At 50.9% G+C, this 24,308-nt stretch overlaps 1 protein-coding gene and 1 pseudogene across 8 annotated transcripts in view; both read left to right on the top strand.

Moving 5' to 3' along the window:
• Positions 1–1,669: 1,669 nt before the first annotated feature.
• LOC103347658 (nucleophosmin pseudogene) lies at positions 1,670–15,118 on the top strand (annotated as a pseudogene).
• Positions 15,119–15,133: 15 nt separating this feature from the next.
• DYSF (dysferlin) overlaps positions 15,134–24,308 on the top strand; it is a 190,146-nt gene continuing 180,971 nt past the window's right edge. For 7 of the 8 annotated variants that reach the window (XM_002709783.5, XM_002709780.5, XM_002709778.5 and 4 more), the window contains exon 1: positions 15,260–15,674. In XM_002709783.5, coding sequence (XP_002709829.2) covers positions 15,587–15,674 — 88 coding nt within the window. In that variant the 5' untranslated portion in view covers positions 15,260–15,586. Of the gene's footprint in view, positions 15,675–24,308 lie in introns of all 8 variants that reach the window. The other variant, XM_051842769.2, reaches the window with a different exon arrangement.

Below are 24,308 nucleotides of genomic sequence, written 5' to 3'. Positions count from 1 at the left end.
CATTTTATAGCATCCTCAATCTTCAAAATAATCCTAGGGGAAAGATAATATTCTGATTCTCTTTTTACTTAAGAGGCAGCATAGGATGGTTACTTGCCCATGGTTACACAGCAGTAAATGATAGAATTGGGACTAGAAACCCAGTTGTTTTTGTCTCAGCTGGTCAGGAAGAAAAGTCCATGAGTAACACAGCAGTATCACTGCATTGGCAGGACTGGGAATCCCAGGAAGGAAGGTTGGCCTTCTTTGTATCAGTGTGGAGTGCTTTACCTACCTACTGAAGTGGTCACGGATAAAGTGGAAAACTTAACTCACTGATAGGAATGCTCTTGAGTCATTGGTTAAATGGGGTATTTTGTCACTAATATTTGTTTAGAATTACCTGTGGACATGGTGCGTGTCACAGCTGTTAAGATGCCACTTGAGAACATCCCTTACCACAGTGTCTGAGTTTGAGTCCCAGTTTGGTTCCTGATCCTAGCATCCTGTAAATGTACACCCTGGGAGGCAGTAGGTAATGGCTTGAGTACTTGGGTCCCTGCCACCCACGTAGGAGACTTGGATTGAATTCTGGGTTCTTGGCTTCAGCGTGATCCAGTCCCAGTTGTTGGTGAGCATTTGTGGAGTGAACCAGTGAATGGAAGGTTCTCTATCTGTGTGTGTGTGTGTGTGACCCTCTGCCCTTTAAATTAACTTTTTTTAAAAGATTTATTTTATTCACTTGAAAGACATAGTTAGACGGAGAGACTGAGAGAGAGTTCCTCAATCCACTGATTCACTGTTTAATTGGCTGCAATGACTGGGCGGGGCCGGACTGAAGCCTGGAGCCTGGAGCTTCATCCAGCTCTCCCACATGGGTGCAGGGACCCAAGCATTTAAACCATCTTCCTGCTGCTTTCCCAGGCACATTAGCAGGGAGCTGGATCAGAAGTGGAGCAGCCAGGACTCAAACCAGCGCCCATATGGGATGCGGGCATTGCAGGCAGCCTCTTTACTTGATAAGCCCCATCTTTTAAAATAGGGATTACTATGGCATGTGGCAGTATCAAAGAAAATGTCAGTTTTGTTTTTAGGTTCTATACTGCACTCGCTGTGTGCCACCTTGGAGTGGGCTGTACCTGTTGTCCTGCATTTTATTACATCCCTGGCAGTGGGAGTTGGGCAGTCCTGCCCCATATTGGAGCATTTCCTTCAGCCCTGCGGAACAACCAGAGCCTTCTAAACTTTTCCTGACATAGCAGAAAAAACTCATGGGTGGGCAGGAACTTGCTGGCTCCTTTTATGAAGGCTCACCAGAGGGTTGGGTGGAAGTATAACTAAGGCACCACTGCTTGTTGAGCTTGGGTGAAGCCAACATGTCCCTGCTTTTTGTAGGCCCCCGAGCTAAGGCTACTCAAGTGTCACAGGCCAGAGAAATGGCTCCTGGTTTCACATAGCCATTTACAGGGATTGCAGTGACTGGCTAGAAACTTCCTCGTGTTCAGCCTTCCCAACTCCCAAGAGGCCTGCTGCCACTTCCTTTCCCTGTGGGTGCTTTCCCAACCAGGGAGCAGAGTTGGCCAAAAGGCCTCAGGGAAGTTGTAAAGATAAGGTTTTAACTTCCACACTGATGTACATTTATCCTGCAGTTATTGAAGTGGCCCCACACATTGCTGTGAGCTCTTATTAAAACCCAGTTAGCCCGATTACAGTCACACTGGCAACGTTGAAAATGTCTGTACAGCCAACGGTTTCCCTTGGGGGCTCTGAAATAACACCACCTGCGGTCTTAAGGTGGAAGTGTGGTTCAGGGCCTGTGCATAGTAGCGGACAGCACTTAGTAGCTGTGGAGGAAGATGCAGAGTCAGAAGACGAAGAGGAAGAGGATGTGAAGCTATTAAGAATATCTGGAAAACAATCTGCCCCTGGAGGTGGCAGCAAGGTGCCACAGAAAAAAGTAAAGCTTGCTGCTGAAGAAGATGAAGATGAAGATGACGATGATGATGATGATTTTGATGATGAGGAAACTGAAGAAAAAGCTCCAGTGAAGAAATCTATATGAGATACCCTAGCCAAAAATGCACAGATATCAAACCAGAATGGGAAAGACTCAAAACCGTCAACACCAAGATCAAAAGGTCAAGAATCCTTCAAAAAACAGGAAAAAACTCCTAAAACACCAAAAGGACCTACTTCCGTAGAAGACATTAAAGCAAAAATGCAAGCAAATATAGAAAAAGGTGGTTCTCTTCCCAAAGTGGAAGCCAAATTCATCAATTATGTGAAGAATTGCTTCCGGATGACTGGCCAGGAGGCTATTCAAGATCTATGGCAGTGGAGGAAGTCTCTTTAAGAAAGTTTAAACAGTTTGTTAAAATTTTGCGTCTTATTTCATTTCTGTAACAGTTGATATCTAGCTGTCCTTTTTATAATGCAGAGTGAGGACTTTCCTTACCGTGTTTGATAAATGTTGTCCAGGTTCCATTGCCAAGAATGTGTTGTCCAAAATGCCTGTTTAGTTTTTAAAAAAAGGTTTTGCTTGGTTTTAAGTATGTATGGAATGTTATGATAGGACACAGTAGTAGCAGTGGTCAGATGTGGAAATGGTGGGGAGACAAATATACATGTGAAATAAACTCAGTATTTTAATAAAGTAAAAAAAAAAAAAAAAAACCCAGTTAGAGTTTTCCTAAGTAAATGTTTAAAGCTCTGTTTCAGATGAGAAATTTGACAAACACTTAAACCATAAGGAAACTAAACAGAACAGTGTTGAGTCGTCACTATCCTTTTTCTCATATAAACTCCAGATTGAGTAATTGACTTGTGTTTCAGGCCTCACTTAAGAAATGCATTCTTTGACCTTAAACTTCAAGTCACAGTAGGGAAGGCTGCATGTGCTAAAAGGTCACTTGCAACTTGAGAACTGCTAGAAGGAAGGCGAAATCACATCCCCTTTCTTATGTTCACCCCAGGCCTTATCGAGTGGAATAGCTTAGTTCCTAAACATCTGTGTCTTCTGATCTCTTACTGCCAAGCATGCCAATTAAATAGGCATCTAATGCAGCTTCAGGGCCTGTGTTAAGTCTCGTGTTAAGGTTGTGGAGAAGAGGTTGGAAGATGCAGACAGGTGCCCCAGCAGGCCTCTACATGCGGGTGCTGTGACTTGCTTTCAAGTATTCACCTCTCTCCTTGTGTGCCTGGGAGTCACTGACAAGGCGACTGCCCTAGTTTGAGCTAGTCAGAGGAATCCAATGCACTTTGCCCTGGTGAATTTCCAGTTTGAGCCAATGAAACCTAAGGGGAAGTTTGCCCAGTCCTGCTGACAAAGAAGGGAGCTCCTTTGGAAAAGTGCAGTAGAAATTGTGCCTCTAACTTGGCAAACCCTGAGCGCTTCTGGCTGCCAGCCTATAACCACAGGAGTCTCCAGGCTTTGGAAGAAACCTGTGCTGAAGCCAGTGAAGCAGAGAAATAGTAAACACTTGGTCCCAGGATTACATCCTTGAGCTACTGCATCAAACAGCATGCAATCTACCCTATCTCTGGACTTAAGTCCTTAGAGCTAATGTTACCTTATAAATGTTACAAGTCATTTTTTTCTGGGTTCCTCTTTGAGTAAGAGAGTTCGACCTTTATCCAATTGTCAGAATTTTTTCAGAGCCTTTTGAGATCAAAGTGTCCCACATTTAACAATCACATTTAAATGTCATCTACTTCAGTGATGTAAAAGAACCCTGTTTAATCTCATCCTTTGTCTTATGTAATATTGTTGCTTTTCTTGTTTGTATGAGTGATGTCCAGTAGGCTCCTGTTCTTGTTTATTTCCCAACCTTGCCCCTGACATCCACACTCGGTGTGCCTCTGTCCTGACCCATAGAGAACAGCAATCTCCCTCTGCACCCCCACTGGACTCCCAGTGCCAGTGGTTAGAACCTCCATATGACTTAGGGTTTCCAGAATGTTTAGGCTGCTTTGTTAACTACTCAGCAGAATCTCATTTCAGGCTAGGAACTTCAGACACTTGAAGATTCTCCATGGCATTCCTATCATTGGCTGCTGGTAGATGGAGTTTTTCTAAGTCCTGACTTCTCATGCTATGGCCAGTTTTATTTTTAGGTAGTTCTAATTCTTATCTTCCCCCTAGAATTCAGATCTTAAAAACCTATAATCCAAGAGAAAAGTTACTAGCTCAACACTGCTGATCAGGAACTTTGAGTGTTTTTCCACTTGTCCCACCGATCTCTCACCACCCTTCTTTACCCTGTGTTCTGCTCCAGGAGGCTGACACATAGGCTCCTACTTTTTTTGGTGGCTTTCAACCAGTGAGGAACAATGGCAGGGGATTGGACAGAGGAAGCACTATTGTATTTTTTTCTCTCAGCTCTCTCCCTTCAAGATCACCTCTTTCTGGCTGTGTCATTCAACCAGAAATCACTGTACCTCTTAATATGGCATTATTTATAGGACTCTCCTGCTTCCAATAACAAGTAACTACTATGGTTAGTTTTAGGGCACCCTACAGGCCTTTGTGCTTCCTTAATAGCCTGTCCACACTTTTGTAAGTCATTTCTTTATTATTGGCTTTTACTCAGTTTAACGGAATGTCAGTATCCATCTATGAGGGGTCTTCTGAAGTTCAAGAAAAATGCATATGATAAAGTACCAAAATAACTTGTCTTTTAATTCAAAATTTTCATGAACTTTTGGAAGTACCCTTGTATTTCTAGTTGGACCCAGACTGATCAAATAATTGTTAATGAGAAGCTGGCTGTAGGAAACTGACCCTCAAAACTGGATTCTGGGCAAACAAAAATGACTAGTTATATTAATAACAGATAAATTGGACTTCAGAGTAAAGGGTATAACTAGAGACGATGAGAGACAAAGATCCATCAAAAAGATACAGCAATAAGAACAATACAGCGATTTCAAACCAAGTTTGAAATCAGTGAAGTAAAAACAGCTAAGAAGAGGAATAGACAAATCCAATTATAGTTGGGAACTTCAGTACCCACTCTCAACAATTGATAAAACTTGTAGAGAAAATTAGCAAGGGTATGGAAAGACTGAACTTGATCATCAGTCAACATATTTAACTCATTTATAGAACACTACCCAATAACAAAATACATGTTCTCTTCAAGTGTCCATGGAATATACACCAAAATAAACCATATGCTGGACTATAAAAGAAACTCTTTAACAAACTCAGAATAACTCAAATAATACAGAATATGCCCTGTGGGCATAATGGAATCACATTAGAAATAAATTTAATAAAATCACCAAATGTGTGGAAATAAAGCAGACGGCACACTTAGAATCCATGGATCATAAAGTTTCAAAGATTTTTTAAACAAAAATCAGTATCTTGGGATACAGTTAATGAAGTGCTGAGAGGGAGATTTATAGCATTATGCTAAAATCACAAACGAAAAAATATCGAATCAGTAAGTTCCTAACACAAGAAACTGGAAAAAATTTAGCAAACGAAACTCAAAGCAGGAAGAATGAAGGAAACGATAAAAGAGCAAACACGAGTGAATTTGAAAACAGGTGAACAACAGATAAAAATTTATGTAACAGAAATCTGGTTCTTCAAAAAAAAGTTGACCAAGGTAAGACAGACATAAGCCACAAATATTAGGAAGGGAATAGTGAATAGCACAGCAGATTCATCTGCTGGGTCACTCCCCAAATGGCCACAGTGGTCAGGGCTGAACCAGGCTGAAGCCAGGAGCTAGGAACTCCATCTGGGTGTCCCATGTGGGTGGCAGGGACTCAAGTACTTGAGCCATCATTTACAGCTTCCCAGGTGCATTAGCTGGGCACTGGATCAGAACCAGGTGCATTAGGTGGGCACTGGATCAGAAGCAGAGTAGCCAGGACTCAGAACAGGCACCCCAATATGGGATGCAAGCATCCCAAGGGACAGCTTAACCTGCTGCAGCACAACACCTCTTGTTGGTCTCCATTAGGTTGCATGCAGCAGGTCCCTTCTCTCATCGGTTCATCTTGTAGAGATAGAGTTGTCCCTAAGATAAGACATGACCAGATACTTTGAGCCACTGTGACTTGCCCAAATGCCCACAGAGTAGCAGTCTCTGTCACCTGCCTGGCTTGCCCTTGGACTAGAATCATGTCTATTCATTCTGGTCTCCAGTTTCCCTTCTCTCACACTCACCTAGTGCCTTCTTCGAGTGTGAGAGTTTCTGTGCAAGGATCTTCCATCTGTTGGTTCATTCCCAAAATGGCCACAAGGGCCAAGGCTGGACCAGGCTGAAGCCAGGCTTTTTATCTGGGCCTCCTATGTGGGTGGCAGAGGCCCAAGCACAGGAGTCATCTTCATAAACATTATTTCTAGACTCATCTAAAGTTTTAATCCCATGAAATACAAGTCTCAATAATAACAGCTAATATTTATCAGATGCTCACTGTGTGCTATAATGTTATCCTATGGGACAGGTATTCTTATATTCTCAGTTTTACAGACAAGGAAACTGATGCTTAGGAAGATAACTTGCCCAAGGCAATACGGTGAGTAGATCTAAATTTTGAATCCAGGCAGTGTGGCTTCAGCTTCATCCTTTTACACTGCTATCATTGTTCTTTTCTTGTCCTACTGGTTTTACAGTTTTTGGCTGAATCTTATCTCCCTCAGCTTTTTGCCCCCCACCCCCACCACTAAAAGTCACCTGTAGCCGTCTGCTCTGTCCTCATGCGCAAAGAGCACATTGATCTGGTGTTTCGGTTATGGTCCAAGTAGCCAAAGCCCATTCTTTGACACCACCCACGTCAGTGGTGCCCGCTTTGTTTTCTGCATGAGAACAAATGAGACATTCTGCGAGCCAGATTCCTAGGCCATTCTCAGAAATGTCGGTTCCCATGGTCTGGGAGTGGAAGGGCCCCAGCTGTGTCCATTGTTCGTAGGAGGAGCCTGATGAGGGAGGCCTTCTTCCCCACCACACTTTGCGAGGCACTGGTAAATCAAATGCTCATTCTTCTTTCCTTTCCAAAGTCCTGGCCTTCAGGGAGAGACAATGACAGAGTCACCAGTGTGCTGCCCGCTGGTACAATCTCCCGGTGAATCAGAGTACAGGGTGGGTTCATGCGCTAACGGAGGCCAAGAGGCTCCACACTGCGCATGTGCGAACCGGAGACCCGGGCAAGCCCGCGGAGTCTGAAGGCCTGAGGAGGAGCCACAGAGGGGCCTGGAACCAGCAGCTCGGCTCCTAAGTGCGAGGGAACTGAGACTTGAGCGTCCCGGCCTCGACAGATTGGCTGCTGCGGCCCACGCCGGGGAGGGCAGCTCTTCCCTGAGCCTCCGGATCTCCGCACCAACCCTTTCCTGAAATGCCCTCACGGAGACACGGAGCAGTCACGCTCGCCAGCTCTCTCTGCCTCCTTGACCCCAAACTGACGCGGAGCCTGCCCGTCCCAGCGCGTGCTGGTTGTCCTCCGTCCTGCCTGGAGCCGCCTCACCCTCCGGAACGCCTTCGGAAGGAAGGCCGGGCGGACTTGCCCCTCGGGCGGGCGGCGTCCTGGGCGTTCCTGGCGTTTCAGACCAGAGGCCTGCGCCTCCCCCGGCCCTGCGCTGCGCTCCCTTGCACCGTCGCAGCCATGCCTGAACACACCGGAGAAAGTCAGTTCTGTGTCCTGAGTGCCTCCTCGTGTTTCTGTCGGCAGATTCTCAGCAGAGCCCATTTCGTGGGAAATGGAAACCCTCCGCCAGGGGCAGCCGCGTGGCCTCGGGAGACAGTGTTTTCACACTTCCTCTTCTTCTTTTTGTCTTTCTAGTAGAAAATAGTATCAAAAGTGTCCCTTAGTTTCTCCGCGAGATGGGAGAGCCGGCCTCCTCCCCACCCCCACCTCCGCTCTGAAGCAGCCAGGAGTGGAGGCTTCTGAGCCCCAGCCCTTTCCAACAATAGCCTGGTTGTCAAAGGCTCAGTGCTTCCTGTGGCTGCGCAAACCATGGAGGCTTAAAGCAGCACACTTAACTCTCTGAATTCTGGGGACCAAAAGTCCAAGGTTGAAGTGTCATCAGGACTTGCAGGAGACTGGATTCCTTGCCTCATCTGGCTGCTCGGGCTGTGTATTATTATTATTGTTATTACTTCAAAGGCAGAGAGACAGAGAAAGTCCTTCCATCCTCTGGTTCACTCCCCAAATGACTGCAACAGCCAGGGCTGGGCCAAGCTGAAACCGGGAGCTAGGACTCCATCCAGGTCCCCCATGTGAGTGGCTGGGATCCAAGCTCCCAAGCCATCATCCACTGCCTCTGAGGATGTGCATTGGCAGGAAGCTGGACTGGAAGCGCAGCTAGGCCTTTGACAGAGGGACATAAGCATCCAAGCAGTGACCCAAGCTGCTGCACCAAGCACCCACCCCATGTATTCCTTGGCTTGCGGCCGTCTTACTCCACTCTGCCTCCATCTTCACATCACCTTCTCTGTGTGCACTTGGCTGGTCTCCTCTTACCTTTCCTATAAAAAGGCACATGTGTTTTAGGGCCCACTGGGGTAACTCAAGATTGACTCCCTAGCCTTAATTTGATTACATCTTTTGCAGGTAAAGCAACATTTACAGGTTCTGGGATTAGGAAGTGAATGTAGCTTTGCCCAGGCGTTGTTACTGCCTGCCATGCTTGGCTGTGGCACGTAGGCATCCTCTGTGGTCAGCCCCCAGAGAGGAGGCAAATTAAACCCACCCCCTTGGAAGAAAAGGGCAGAAACACACAGGACATGTTTGCATTTGATAGGATATAGAGGATAAAGGAAATCTTTTTGACCAACCTCAGTGTTTCAGGTAACTTCTTACCTACTAAGATAAAAAATAATAAAAATCCCCATCTAGGTTAAAAAGAGAGACACCTCAAATTTTGGAAGACCTAAAGTATGCTTTCCACACCTTTTATTCCCATTACCTTCACCACAAAATATGATTATACCCACCTTACAGATGAGGAAACTAAGACTCAAGGAAAGCAGATCTGGCAGTGGCTGTGAGGTCCCTGGGCTCTAGCCCTCCATTGCCACTTCCCCTGACCGACCAGATTCACTGTCTCCATCACGGCATGTGATCCCAGAAGACCTGTAGCAAAACTGCGCTGACCTCGAGGTTTCAAATAATTTTTCCCTGAACTGCTCAAGTTGGGAAGGGCTCTGCTTGTTAATTCTTTCCCAGAGGAGAAACCAAACTGTAACTCCAGATCCAACTGGTAAATATAGCTGCATCTGGGCAAATACACATAAATCCTTATATAACCTCCAGTTGAGCAGAGTTTACTTATTGAAACAATAAAGGTAGAAGTCACAAGGGAAAGAATTGATAAACTTCAGTGTAAATATGTGGGGCCAGCACTGTGGTGCAGCGGGTTAACTCCCTGGCCTGAAGCTCTGGCATCCCATATGGGCGCTGGTTCTAGACCTGGCTGCTCCACTTTTGATCCAGCTCTCTGCTATGGCCTGGGAAAGCAGCGGAAGATGGCCCAAGTCCTTGGGCTCCTGTACCCGTGTGAGAGACCCGGAAGAAGCTCCTGGCTCCTGGCTTTGGATCGACGCAGCTCCGGCCATTGCAGCCATCTGGAGAGTGAGCCAGCGGATGGAAGACCTCTCCCTCTCTCTGCCTCTCCTTTCTCTGTGTAACTGACTCAAGTGAAACAAATAAAAAAATCTTAAAAAAAAAAAAAAAAGACTGGCGCCATGGCTCACTAAGCTAATCCTCTGCCTGCAGCGCCAGCACCCCGGGTTCTAGTCCCGGTTGGGGTGCCAGATTTTGTCCCAGTTGCTCCTCTTCCAGTCCAGCTCACTGCTGTGGCCCAGGAGTGCAGTGGAGGATGGCCCAGGTCCTTGGGCCCTGCACCCGAATGGGAGACCAGGAAGAAGCACCTGGCTCCTGGCTTCGGATTGGCGCAGTGGCTGGGTGCAATGCACTGGCCGTAGTGGCCACTTGAGGGGTGAGCCAACGGAAAAAGGAAGACCTTTCTCTCTGTCTCTCTCTCTCTCTCACTGTCTAACTCTGCCTGTCAAAAAAAAAAAAAAAAAAAAAAAAAAGTAGCCTCCCACCCCCATAAACTCCACACATTCTTTCTGTGCAGAAAGAAATATTGAACAATTTTTTAAAAAGTGTAAATATGTGTGACTTCTGCTGCTTAGCCAGGCTGGCTACAGGGTAGAATTCGTTTCACTGCAGCGGGCAGGCAGGGGACTTAGCAGCCTTCTCACCTTCTCCTACCCCTGTCCCTTACCCCTTATTCTTCCCCAGAGCAATCATAGAAATGAGAATTCCTGGCCCCCTAGAAACCAGGATCCTATTTCCCCAAAGACATCCATAAGACCTAAAAATGTTACTCTAGGGGCTGGCGGTGGGTGCAGTGGGTTAAACTGTTGCCTATAACACTGGCATCCCGTATCAGAGTAATTGTTTGAGTCCAGGCTGCTCTGCTTCTGATTCAGCTCCCTGCTAACATGCCTGAGAGAGCAGTGGATGATGGCCCAAGTAATTGGATGCCTGCCACCCACATGGGAGACCCATTTGGAGTTCCAGGTTCCTGGCTTTGGCCTGGCCATTGCAGCCATTTGGGGAGTAAATCAGCAGATGGAAGGTCTCTCTCTTTCTTTCTCTCTCTCTCTCTCACTCTGCCTTTCAACTAATAAATAAATCTTTTAAAATGTATTCCCCTAACTCCCCTTTTTCTTTCTGTCTTAGTGGATCTTAAGGATCTTCTATATCCCACAGTCAATCATAAGACCCCCATTTCAGAAGAGGCAGGAGGCAGGAAGGCTGGCCAAGCAGGCTGAGAAGAATCTGCACAGACGGGCCTTGCTGAGTTTCCCCACCCAGTTTATTAACATCGGGTCATGTGCAGTCCCGTGTGTACAGGACCATCCACGCTTCATCAGACCTAGGCATGAACGGATAGCTCCATGGGTCTTCAAGCTGAAGGCTCCCATGTCATGTAAAACTGTGACCAAATACATTTGTGTTGTTCTTGTTAGCCTGTCTTTTGGTGGAGAGGCGTTGGTCGTGACTTTACGATGCGCGGGAAGGATCACCGTCTTGCCTAGCTTCACAGTGCTCGGCCTGGGAGAGCCACAGAGTGTGATTGATGCATCACCTCTGCAGCAGTACAGGAAGCCCTAAGCCTCCCATTGTGTTCATCTCAGCTCCAGCCACACACACAGGCCAGCCTCTCTCAGTCCCAGCTCCAGTTCTTGGAAGAGACCAATCTGATTAGTTCAGCTTGGGTGGCCTCAGAGAAAATAGTTCTTTTGATTAGAGATGATACCCAACCTTGTCCTACTCAGGATGGTGATTTACTCGTGATGCCCCACAAAAAAGCCCTTGATGATAATACACACACACATACACACACACACACACACACACACATACCCCTAGGCCTCACCTTGTCCTCTGAGCAGTGTTCTGGAATACATCAATGCTCTAATTTCTCATGTTCTCCACTCTCCTATCTTAATTCCAGAGGAGAAGAGAAGGTAGAAATACAAGACACTGGGGGTGCTTTATATGCCTTGGCTACCATAGCCAGGGTTCTTTTGTAGCAAGAAGCGAAACTGTGCTTCAAGTTACCCTGGGTCAAACATGGAGGGACTCACCACCAAGACACAGGGTATGTCAGCCAGCATTGCTGGCTGCACTGAGCAGCCAAGCCTGGGCATCCTGGGAGAGCTGTGGGAGTTCCCAGAACAGAGGCAAGTTGGAGGCCATGGCTTGGCAGATGGACAGGACTGAGGCAGCAGGTGCCACAGCTGTGATCCTCCAACCGAGAGCAGGACAAGGGTGCTGACCTGCCGTCACTGCAGCTGCCACATCCGGCTTCCTGGAGCTCCTGCAGGAATGACCTCAGTGCTGGGACACAGCATGGCATGGCTGAGCCTTAGGCCACCCTGTGCGGTGACAGGGAGAGGGAGGCCCTGGCTCTGGAGTTTCCAGAAGAGAGGCAGCGTTTTCATCTCCCTGGAGCACCCAGTGAGTGGGGAGAGCCTGTTTTAGGTAGGGCAGCTTCAAAACTGAGAGCCACAGATGGCAAAATTCCACCGTAAGGGCTATCTCGGCAGCCTTGGGCACGGAGGCGTCTGAGCAGTGGGACCCAGCTACAACTGCCCCCAGGAGGGTCTCTGCCTCCTGTTCCCCCATCCCACCTTATTCTGATCTCTAGCTCTGTTCCTCTCACTGTAGGCATGAGCCTCCTTTTTTTAAAAAATTTTTTTCAAGAGGTAAAGAGACAGAGACATACATAGGAGCTCCCCTTTGCTGGTTCCCCCTCGCCCAAAGCCACAACAATCAAGACTGGGTCAAGCTAAAGCCAGGAGCTGGAAATTCAGTCCAGGTCGTCCACGTGGGTGGGAAGGACCCAGCCACCTAAGCCATCACCTGCTGCCTCCCAAGGTCTCCACTGGCAGGAAGCTAGAGTCAGGAGCTGGAGTGGGGAGATCAAACTCAGGACTCCAATGTGGGACCCAGGTAGCTTGACGGTGTTTTAACCCCTTGGCCGGATGCCTGTCCCTGGGCCTCTCATTCTACTCATCTCAGCTTCAACCACACACAGGCCAGTCTCTTGCCATCCCAATTCCAGTTCTTGGGAGACACAACCTGATTAGTTCAGCTTGTGTGGGTTCAGTGACTATGGTTCTTTTAAATGGAGCCGGTACCCTAAACATGTCCTACTCACTCTGTTGAAGAATAAAATGTGGGTGTGTATGTGCTGAGACTGGGCTGTGCAGAAGGAACTTGAAGACCCCTTCTCTCCAACAAAGGAAATAACAAAAAAGCCCAGTTCTTTTCAAATAACTGCAGTCACGGCATCTCTACCAGCAGCTGGGTGCTTCCTTAGATCCTATTTTTGCTCTGTCATGCCACAGGTTCATGTTACTCTGCATTTGGATAGAGCCAGACTGTAACTTCTTTAAAAATAGATGATAATTTGGGTTTCCCTGTACCAGCAGGGACTCTTATTCCATGTCCCAGTGAAATTATATATTTTTGTAAAAATATTTATTTATTTGAAAGTTAGAGTTATACAGAGAGAATGGAGAGGTGCAGGGTGTGGGAGGGGTCTTCCATCCACTGGTTCACTCCCCAGATGGCCACAATGGCAGGAGCTGCACTGATCAGAAGCCAGGAGCCAGGAGCTTCTTCCAGTCTCCCATGCAGGTGCAGGGGCCCAAGGACTTGGGCCATCTTCCACTGCTTTCCCAGGCCATCAGCAGAGAGCTGGATTGGAAATGGAGCACCCGGGACTCAAACCAGCACCACATGGGATGCTGGCACTGCAGGCAGTGGCTTTACCCGCTACGCCACAATGCCAGCCCCTGCAATTATATTTCAGCTCCCTATTTTGCTCCCGTCTCTAAAACCTGCATCTGGCAAATGCCTGCCACATACAAGGCACCTGTAAATGTGGTTAACTGAGCCACTGGATCTACCAGTCAGCGAGTCACTTCACCGGAGCCAAAGGGGCTTTCTTCAGCGTCACATGAGGGCCGGGTTCTGCAGTAAGAGACTTGATTACTTCACCTGCACTGCAGGGTGTCCTCCTTCCTCTCAGTGTTGCCTTATTTCATGCTCTCCATTTCCACAGCCTTGTTCCTCCTCACCATCATCTCCTGGCGCAACCCTCTGCTGCGTCTTGTTACACTGGCTGCTTGGACCCCATTCTCCAAAGAGCAGCCAGAGGGAGCTTGTGAGAAGCCGATCAGATCCTGCAGCTTCCCTGGATTTGGGGCAGCCTCTCCAGACTGGCCTCCCCCCTTATCTCCACTCCAGACAAGGTGTTCTCTTCTCTCCCTTCTCCCCCACGGCCTTGCCCCACTCCCTTCCTCCTCTCTGGAACGCTCTGCCTCATCTACACCTCAGTCTTGTGCAAAAACTACTAAATGGCCTTCAGATCTTCCCTCAAGCAGCCCTCCCTGGGGCCACTATTGGCCTCATTTTAACTTCATCGCCACTTTCTCACAGCTGTCTCCATAGTCACATTCCAGGGCTTCAGTGAGTGAATTTCAGAGGCACAGAATTCAGCCCCTAACCGGCACTTCCCTTCTGGCTCACCATTGTGTCCCTCTCACCGGAATCTGGACAGACAGTGCCTGGGTTTTTGTAGGACTTGATCAGCACCTGTAATGACTGGATTTCAGCTCCATCCCTCCCCCACGAAAAGGAAGAGAGGCCACAATTGCTGCATAAGGATCAAACGTGACCACAAGAAGTGTTTGTGATGCTGATTTTGAAATTACAGACTTTTAGGGAAGTGTGGCTCCCTCCTCCCACCTCAGGACAGGACAAAACCAGCCCCTTCAGCAGCTGACCCTTGCTGCCCTGGGTGTGTCTGCTGCCCCCATGGGCTGCAGCCGGTAAGTTTTGCTAACAGCTGCACACCCAGGCAACTGTCCCTCTTTAGAAGGTGAGTCATGGGCTGCTGGGAGTGTGGACCTGCGTAGCTCTGGGAATGCAGTTTAGCAATAGGTACGGGAACCTAAAAACAGTGGTGTCTTGCAACTTTCTAATTCTAAGGTTAGAGCCTGAGGCAACTGGTGGGGTGTGGGTGGGGATGGGCTCAAGACACACTTATAACCAACCCAGTTTTAACTCTTTAAAATATTTCTCACTATGATAGTCGTGCTTTGGTAAATCTGGTCCATTCCTATGGTAGGCAGTTATGTAGCAATCATTGAAAAGAATTCTATGAAGAGTTTTTAACAATGCAGGAAAACGTTATGTTGCAAAATAACAGATTGAATATACACTCCGATCTCAGGTGTATTATAAATACGGTCATTTACATGCATATTCATATTGACAGGGAAAATCTGAATTGGTAAATGCCCATATGTTAGTACTGTTATTTATTTATTTTTAGAACCAGAGATTTTTCTTTCTTTATGCTTCTTGTGTTGAAATTAGTGTGTGTTGCTTTTACAACCTGAAAAGACCGGCAACGTTGTGCGCGGAGTCGGTACTGCCGGTCCATGGAATTCTTAGCTCCGGGTTTCTCACAGGGAAAGAGGCCGCTGAGCAGCCCTTCCGGGAGAATCTCTCGTCCCAGGTTTCTGGAGAGTGCTGGAATCCCCGCAGCCGGAGGAGGAGGAGGAGACGACCGACCGGCTTGGCGTGGCGCTCCGCTGGGGGTGGAAAGGCAGGGGAGGGGCTGAGCGAGCTCTGTGCTAGGCTGGGTGCCTGAAACCCTGGTCCAGCCCCCGGCCCTCGCGGCCACCGCCCAGCCCGCTGTTCCATGGCCAGGTGCAAAATGCCTTGTCATCTGGAGAGCCCGCGGCCGGAGCATTGAATTACAGCTCAATGGAGCCCCGCTAGGGCGGCGGGCGCGGAAGCAGAGCAGAAGCCCCTGTTCTCGGAAGGCCCGCTGAGCGGCCGGGTGAGCACACCCCGGGCAGCGCAGCCGAGGCAGGGTCCGAGCCTTGCTCAGTGGAGCAGCCCGGGGGTGGGGTCTGTTCGCTTTTAAGAGAAGAAGCTCGGAGCCGGGAGCCGAGCCTGCCCTCCCCGGGAGCGGACCCACTAGCTGCCCCTCTGCCGTCTGCGACCTTCCCCAGCCCTCCAGGCGCCCTGGGCGCACGGAGCTCTGCTCGCGCCAGACATGCTGAGGGTCTTCTTCCTCTACGCGGAGAACGTCCACACCCCGGACTCCGACATCAGCGATGCCTACTGCTCCGCGGTGTTCGCAGGTAGGAGGGGCTCGCGGAAGGGTCAGGGAGGGAACACCCGGACTCTCCACCCCTGAGAGCGCCCCGAGGTGGGAGACAAGGCTCCCCAGCTCCGCTTCGACCGAGCCTGAGTGTTGCAAAGATACGCGTCCTCGGTTGGAGCGACTCAGAGGGAAACTGAGGTAGAGAGCGAGAGAGCGCGCGCTGGAGAGCGAGACAGAGCGAGCGAGCGAGCGAGCGAGAGCGAGCGCAGAATGGCGCTTCTAGGGCTGGAAGCTGAGCCCGCGTCGGCCCGAGGGAGGCCAGGAAGGCAGGATCCGCATCTCTGCTCTCACCTCTCCCTTTCTCTGAGAAGAGGTCTTTTCTGCGCTGGGCAGCAAAGCGCGGAACTGCAGGGCTCCTCTCCCCAAAGGCCTGGTCCCATCCTATTTATAACCCGCTCTCCCCTCCTGCCAGCGCCTGGCGGCTCTCCCTGGCCTTTGCTCGCCCTCAGAGGCTGGGCTGGCAGGCCACTGGGGGCGGAGGCTCGCCCACCCCTCCAACAATCCTGAGTTTGCCCTGGGCACGGCCCTGGGGAGGTTAGCAGCTGGGACACAGCGGTCACCAGCAACAAACCTCAGGGGCTTTGTCCTCTCTCTCACCCCACCAGACTGGTGGTTTCTGGTTTCCATCATCAGATGGGGTCTCCCTGAGCAGGAAGATCTTTTCAGGGTTAGGCCTGCACTTTTCCTCAGTGAGGGCCAAGCCAGAGCTGGGGTCTCCAGCAGCTGGGTCTTTGGGTTTGAAGTCATCGTGGGGGAGAAGGACAGCACGTGTTTGAGCTCTGTGCACTCAGCCCCTGTTATCTGACAGAGTGGACTCCTGATCTACCTATCTTCCTCATCCGCACCCCCAGGCCTCGAGAAAGCACAGCATTGGTTGGCTCCTGGCCATCCAGCATGGAAAAGTTCCTTTCCCTTTCCTGAGCTCCGGGATCCACTTGTTCACAGGCGCGAGCACAGTTTGGAGCACCGTGGGCTCCCTCGCATGCTCCCTAGAGCCGATGTCCTGGTGCACGCCCACCGCACCCACTAGGGGTGTGAGGTTTGGGGCCTTAGCGCACTGACTGGAAGCGAGAGCAGGGCTTTGGTGCAGGTGAAGCGGGAGCTGTGATGCGGGTGATGGCGATGCTGCAGCTGTGTGTTTGTCCTCACGTGCTGCCTTGGCCTGTTCTCCACCAGTTTCCATGGGGCCTCCGGAAATGAGCTCTCTCAAGGTGTTTCCAGCAGGGAGGACACAGGGGTCAGTGAGGGTCTCTCGTGTTTCCTTTCTGCATCCTCAGCTCTGGGCAGGGCAGGCAGGGCCTGGCTGAGGGCCCTGGGTTCCTTGTAGCACAACTGCAGGGGGCAGCGTTCACCATTTGCACTGTAAATGCCCCTTGGTGGGGGCGGGGAGCACAGGCACTTGTGCATTAAGCAGCCCCCTTGCAGCAGTGCCTCTGCCTCCAGCTGCCTTCTCAGTCTCTCCCCTGAGCACTGAGTTGGCTTTGTGAGTGGTGCCCCCTGCAGTGGTACAAATGCACACCCCCCCCCCCCAAGGTGGGCCGCAGCTCCTGTTCTGGGGGAGGGGGGCTTGTCTCTGCTGTCTGCCTGCCTGGAGCCACATTTTCCTCCACCTTCCCCATCACACCCCCTCCCGGATGCCTGGGCCACACTTGCCTTCTGCCTCAGGCAGTGGAGTACCTACTTCCACCCCGGCAGGCAGACTCAGAGCAGCAGTGCAGAAAGGAAATAATGAATAATGAATGGCAAGCACTTTCTAACCCAGAAGAGCTTTCCCCGACAGGAAGTGGTCCTGGTGTGGCTTCTACTCTGTCTTTATTTCGGCCCCCAGGGCCTGTCTGTGGGGCAGGCTCCCCCTCCTCTGTCCCCAGCCTCTCCCTTGGTCCGCACCTGCCAGGTGTCAGGCCCCAGGCCTGCCCTTTGCCCACTGCCAGGCTTCTCTGGCTTGGCTCCCCCTTCCTGGCTCTCAGGCCTGGCTGCGGAGAAAGAAAATATATTGTTTGCTCCGATCAAGAGCCTCTGAGCGGGGGGAGGAGGCCGGCTGGAACCCCCACTCTCAGTCTTCACTGTCACTACCAGGCAGTCAAGGGGAATGCAGTCCCCCCTCCCCCAGCCACTGGCCACATTCCACCCCCTGCATTTGCCAGGCTCCTAGGCCATGTCCAAATTTGGCCTCCCCGCGGCTTTCAGCCCTACTCACTCCCCTTCTCCCAGTCCAGGCCCCGCTGGTGAATGATTACACGGAAGGCTCTGGGCTCAGGGCAAAACACCCTTCTGGGAAGACTCCCCTCCCTGTCTGGCCTGGAGCTGACTTCCAGGCCTCTGGTTTTTCCCCTGAAGCCCCTCCTTTGGCTATCTGATTATATACCCCATAAGGACACCTGCAGTTCCTCTGTGCAGGTGTAGATTAACCTCGTGCTCACAGCAGCTCTGCCAGGCCGAAGGGCAAGAACATTAATATTATCCCCTCTTGACAGATGAGGCTGTGGGCCCAGAGGAGGCCAGGGCCTGGCCACAGTCACACACTGGCCACAGCACACCCCTCCCCCATCGTCTGTGCTCTCTGTTATTATCAGCATCCTGGGCTCCTGAAGAGGAAAGTGCTCTGGGATGCGTACCCCGCGCTGCCCACACTCAGCACACCCAGGGCAAGGCCTGAGTCCGAACAGGGAGGTGTGTGTGTGTGTATGGGGGGGGGTACCCTGCAGGGGGCTGGATTAAAGTAGGGGAGCGACAGGCCTCAGGCAGCACACGGTGAGGCAGATGACCAAATGATGGAAGATTCCTATTTGTCAAATGTGTATTTATCTCACAGTTAGGGAACGGCAGCTCGTTCAGCACAAACAACGTGCCATTTTGAGATGCTGTCTCTTTAAAACCCTGCCACAGCGTTATAAAGAGAGCTATTTAACAGACACAGTGCTTATTATGTACCCCACCTTTTTCAGAGAACATTTAAGATGAGCTACACGCTGGCCCAGTTGTAATTGATATCAGGCACTTTACACACGTAGGCCTCAATTAATCTTCCTAGAAGCAGATATGTTAGCAACTATCACCACCCCCTTTTACAGAGGAGGAGACTGAGGCACAAAGAGGGTAAGTGACTTGCCTAAGATTATGGTGGAGTTGGGATTCAAGCAGTCTGGTTGCAGAGTCCCCCTGCTCCCACCTTGTCTTCAGCCACTCTGGTACCTACCTCTGCTTTATGGGGACCAGGACTGACATAGCAGGTAAGGCCCTCCCTCTCCCCTACCCTTCTGGAACTAGCATCCCAGGTTCAAGTCCTGGCTAATCCAGCTTTCTGCTAATGTGCCTGGGCAGCAGCAGATGATGGCTCAGGTACTTGAGTTCCTGCCACCCACACTGGGAGACGTGATGGAATTGCTGTCTCCTGGCCACAGCCTGGGTCAGCCTTGGCTGTTGTGGCCATTTGAGGAGTAAACCAGTGAATGGAAGGTTGAAGATCTGGCTCTCTCTGTCACTCTGCCTTTCAAAACTAAATAAATAAATATTTTAAAAAGATCTGGGAGCAGGGTTTGAACCCATGTCTTTTTTTTTTTTTATTTCTTTATTTGAAAGGCTGAAAGAGAGAGAAGGAGAGAGAGAGAGAATTTTCCACCTGCTAGTTCACTCCACAAATGGCTGCAACAGCCAGGTCTGGGCCAGGCCAAAGCTAGGAGCCAGAAACTCTGCAAACAGCTAGGGCAGAGCCAGGCCAAGCCAGAAGCCAGGGATTCCATCTGGTTACCCATATGGGTGGCAGGGGCCCAAGCACTTGAGCCATCATCTGCTGTCTCCCAGGTGCATTAGTAAGAAGTAGATCATGCTGCTACTTGGGATGCCTACATCCCATATGAATGCCTGTTCAAGTCCTGGCTCCTCTGCTTGGGATGAGCTGAGGCCAGAGCGATGGAGGCGGGCAGCCTGTGGTGGGTGTGGCAGATACTTGGTCATGCACATCTAAGAAGACTTTTTATATCTTTTTGGCATGGTAAATTCTGTAATCAGCTGTTTGTTCAGCCACTGTCCTGCCAGGCTAGGCACAAGGTGGCCGGTGACCATCCCGTATGCCCCCAGGGACTCTGGTCCTATCTCCTCTGGATGTCCTTCCTAGAGCTGCCCTTCTTAGCTGAGGGTATTGATTTGCCTGCCTGATGACTGACTGTGCTCCCACCCCTCTCCCCAGGCCACACTCATTTCTCTACAATCTGCATTCTTTCCACATGTGTTCATTAGCGTGGGATGTCAGCAAGGGGCGTGTGAAGGGCTACCTTGGGCCACGTGCTGTGCTGGAGGCACTGCTGTTTGGTTTAGTCCTCTCAACACCTCTGTGAAGGACTCTGAGAGGTCCACAGGCCTCAGGTCACCTGGCAAGAAGAAAACGTGGCCTGGGACACAAGCCCAGGACCATCTGCTTGTTCCCACTGTGGGTGGGTGCTTCCATGGCAGTCACGTGACAGAGGCTGCAGCCAGTATCAGGACTGCACCTGCATTCTACACTCTGGGAACACACAGGTGCTGTCAAGCCTGGCTGATTGGATGGCAAGATCCATGGGGCACAGATTCTTAAATGAATGCAAGGGGTGAGGGGGGGAAGGATGGGTTGGCTCATCCACGCTTCCGGAAGGTTTTGGACATTGACAAATGTGCCCTGCAGGACTCGTGTGCATGAACTCATGTGCAGTGTTGCTCTCAGTGCCAATTCCCGGGCCTTTTTGCTTCCTGGATACCTCATGTTCAGGCCCTGGGGAAAAACAAAGCCCTGGACAACACCAGGAAAACTCCCAGAGCAAGGAGGGGCGTGCTTTGAGGAAACTGCCTTGATGATCAGGGACATGGACCGCAGATAGGTGACAGGAGAACTCACAGACGCGTGCCTGTGGAGGGAGGCTGGCAGGTGACCCAAGATTAGGCCACTGGTGGCAAGTGAGCAGCCCCCTTCCCCAAGTCCCTTTCTTCAGGGCCCAGATGTCAGTTTTGGGTGGAGAATTGGGGGGGTCCAGGTACCAGTTTCTCTGATTGTTTTAACTTTTTTTTATTTGATAGATAGAGTCAGACAGTGAGAGAGAGTGACAGAGAGAAAGGTCTTCCTTCTGTTGGTTCACCCCCTAAATGGCCACTACGGCCGCTGTGCCGACCTGAAGCCAGGAGCCAGGTGCTTCTTCCTGGTCTTCCATGCAGGTGCAGGCCCCAAGCACTTGGGCCATCCTCCACTGCCTTCCCAGGCCACAGCAGAGAGCTGGACTGGAAGATAGCAACCGGGACTAGAACCCAGCGCCCATATGGGATGCCGGTGCAGCAGGCAGAGGATTAACCAAGTGAGCCACGGTGCCGGCTCAGTTTCTCTGATTTTTTTTTTTTAAAGATTTATTTGAAAGGCAGAGTTTCAGAGAAAAAAAAAAGAGAGAGAGAGACAGAGAGAGCTCTTCCATCTGCTGGTTCACTCCCCAAATGACTGCAACAGGTGGGACTGGACCAGGCCAATGCTAGGAGTCTGGAACTCCATATTGGCCTCTCACATGAATGGCAGGGGCCCAAGCAGTTGGGGGAATCTTCTGCTGCTTCCCAGGCACATTAGCAGAGAGCTGGATCAGAAGTGTAGCAGCCGGGACTCAAAGTGGCACCCATATGGGATGCTGGCGTCACAGGTGGTGGCTTAACCCTCTATGTTACAGTGCCGGCCCCAGTTTCTCTGATTTTTAAAGAGAAGCTGTAAATCAAGATTGGTATGGAAAACCTAATGCTTAATTAAGGCCTAATTTTGTTATAAGACATTGTATCGTCAAAGGCAGTACCTCTGTGTGTAGGTTGGATGTGTCCCAGGGGACACTAGTGACAGCCTCTGATACACAGGGTTTTGTCTCATCCTGGAGGCTGAGGGCCTGGGCTCTCCAGAGAGCAGGTGCCAGTGCCTTCCTTCCCCCAGTGACAGAGCCACATCTGCTCAGATCCCATTGACCAGTGCTCTTTCATGGCCACATCTAGCTGCAGGGTGGGCTGGGAAATGTAATCTTCCTATTTGGGTGGCATGTGGTCTGGAAAAACTCTGTCTACGGAAAAGGGGGACATATGTGTGTTGGGGGGAGGTGAGGTTTCAGCCACGCTGTCTGTTAGGGCTTCATTCCTGATGGGTGTCTGCTCGGAAGGAAATGCCGTTCATGGCACCCCCATAGGAAGTGTGCAAGGAAACAGCTCTCTTTGGGGAGATGTCCCGAACAGTGAACAGAGGCTCCGGGCAGGAAGTTGGAAGGTAAGGTGGGAGAGAGGATGTGTGCAGGGCTCAGGGCACTGGCTATTGCTTTTCTGGTTTGCAGAACAGGTGTGTGGAGCCCCGGTTCCTTGGACACAAGCCGAGGGTTTGTAAAAGCTATGTTCTTGTGGAAAGCTTAGATATTCCCACAACAGATTTCCTGTACCGACTCTGACAGATTGGCACAGGGGTAGGGAAGGATGCATGTGGCTGGGAGAAAGCAAAAAGCCAGGAAGTACTGCAGCACAGAGGAAAACGGAGCCTCATAATATCTGAACTTTCCCCTAGGGGGCAGTGCCCTGCCTTCTTGGAGGAGATACTCTCACAGGGAAGAGGAAAAAGACACAGGTGATCCCTGCTGGAGCCTGGGCATAGAAGGCAGGGGGAAGGGGATGTGGCTTTAAATGGGGTGCCCAGAGGTAGTCCCCTTTGAGAGGAGGGCTGAAGGAAGGTTGATGAACATACAGTCAGGGGAAGCAGCAAGCAAAGGCCCTGAGGGTGCCGGCCTGACCTGCCTGAGACAGCTGGAAGGCTCACATACTTGAAGAAGGATGTTATCTCCCCACCCCCGCCACTCCCACCTCCCCCAGGGAGGGGCAGGAGAGAAGGTCAAGGAGGTCACACAGGGACTTGGAGTTTAGTGAAGTGGGAGCCTTTCAAGGGGCTAGAGTACAGGATGGCAGCGGGTCACACTGACGGGTAGGAGCAGGAGCCGCTGGGGCATCTGTGGCCACCACACAGGCAAGTGCTGACGGTGGCTTCAGCCAGGGTTACCATGGAGGTGGTGGGGAATGGTGGGATTCTGGATATTTTTTGAAAATATGTATTTATTTATGTAAAGGCAGAATTAGAGAGAGAGGGAGAGACACAGAGAGAGATCTTCCATCCATTGGTTCACTCCCTAAATGGCCACAATGGCCGGAGCTGAGCCAGACTGAAGCGAGGAGCCAGGAGCTTTTTCCGGGTCTCTCATATGGGTGCAGGGGCCCAAGGACCTGTACCTGGGCCATCTCCTGCTGTCTTCCCAGACACATTAGCAGGGAGCAGGATCGGAAGTGGAGCAGCCAGAACCGGAACCAGTGCCCAGACTGATGCTAGCACTGCTTTACCAGCTACGCCATAGCACCGGCCCCTGGACATATTTTGAAGGAGAACTGATAGGATTTGCAGGCTTGGTGACATAGGTGGGTTCAAGAGAGAATGGAAGGGAGAGATTGGAGACAGAAAGTAGGGACAGTGCTTTCAAAGAGTAATGCTGTGAAGAGAACTGAGTGGTGGCTGGAGGGGTGAGGGGTGCAGAGGCTGTTTATGGCCAGACAGTAGTGTGCAGATGGAATAATCCAGGAGACAGGGAAACTCGGCATTGTGTGTGTGTGTGTGGAGGGGGGTGGGTTACTGGGACCTTGTCAAGGAGAGGAAAGAGGGGGTGAGCCTTATGCCCCAGTGTCCTGTTGGTCTTAGGAGCGCGATGATTCCTCCATGAGCACAGGAGGGAAGGCAGAGGAGGGCAGCACAGATGCAAGGGGATCAGCAGGAGCCCGGGAGCCTGGGATGCTCTCTGCTCTGTAAATGGGACATAAATGGAGGGCGGGTGGGTGGGGGGTGCTGGAGGTTTGGGGATGGGGAACAGTATGAAATCATTAACCAGGAGAGTTAGTAAGGGGCTGCTCGGGTTGGGCGTCAGAACTGTCATGTGACCCTGGTCAGGTGGGCTGGATGACCCTTCTGTAGCACCTAGGGTGGTGAATGGGTGTCTAGGAGGCAGAGCAGCCGGTTCAGCCCCAGAGGGAGAGAGGGGGAAGGGAGTTAAGGTTTGTGCAGAATGGTGAGAGTAACCGGGCACTGAATTTAGGCTGAGTACGCCTGGTGGTAGTGGGAGGAAGGGAGGGACAGTGCCCTGGCTGTTGCCAGGTGCTGGACTGTTGGAGTTACAGAAGTGACAATCCATGGCTCCAGTGGTCAAGGGGTTCCTAAACTGGAAAGGACCAGACATGGGCTCAGCCACAAGCAGCTGTCCCCACAGTAGGGGGATGGGAATCAGGTGTGTAGGGATCCCTGGGTTGGAGGGACCGTGTAGGAGATGGAATAAGCAGCGGCTGGACCCCGGAGCTACAAAGAAGGCAGTATGAACACAGACCTCTGCCTCTGGAGACCAGAGACCCTAGACAGCCCTAGAGAAGGTGCAGAGGCGGGGTCTCGGGCACCGGGACTTCGGTGTCTTCCTGACCCTGGTTTCTGATCTGGGCAGCCAGCGCGAGCTGAGGGGCCTGGCTCTCCAGGGCAGGTACTGCTCAGAGGCGGGGCTTGGTCCGAACTGGGCGTTCCTGTCCCCCGCACACTCCTCAGAGCTCTAAGTGGCCA

This window comes from Oryctolagus cuniculus, chromosome 2 (assembly GCF_964237555.1).
Source record: "Oryctolagus cuniculus chromosome 2, mOryCun1.1, whole genome shotgun sequence".
NCBI lineage: Eukaryota > Metazoa > Chordata > Mammalia > Lagomorpha > Leporidae > Oryctolagus > Oryctolagus cuniculus.
Note: the sequence above shows the minus strand (reverse complement) of the source record. Positions and strands in the feature narration are given on the sequence as shown.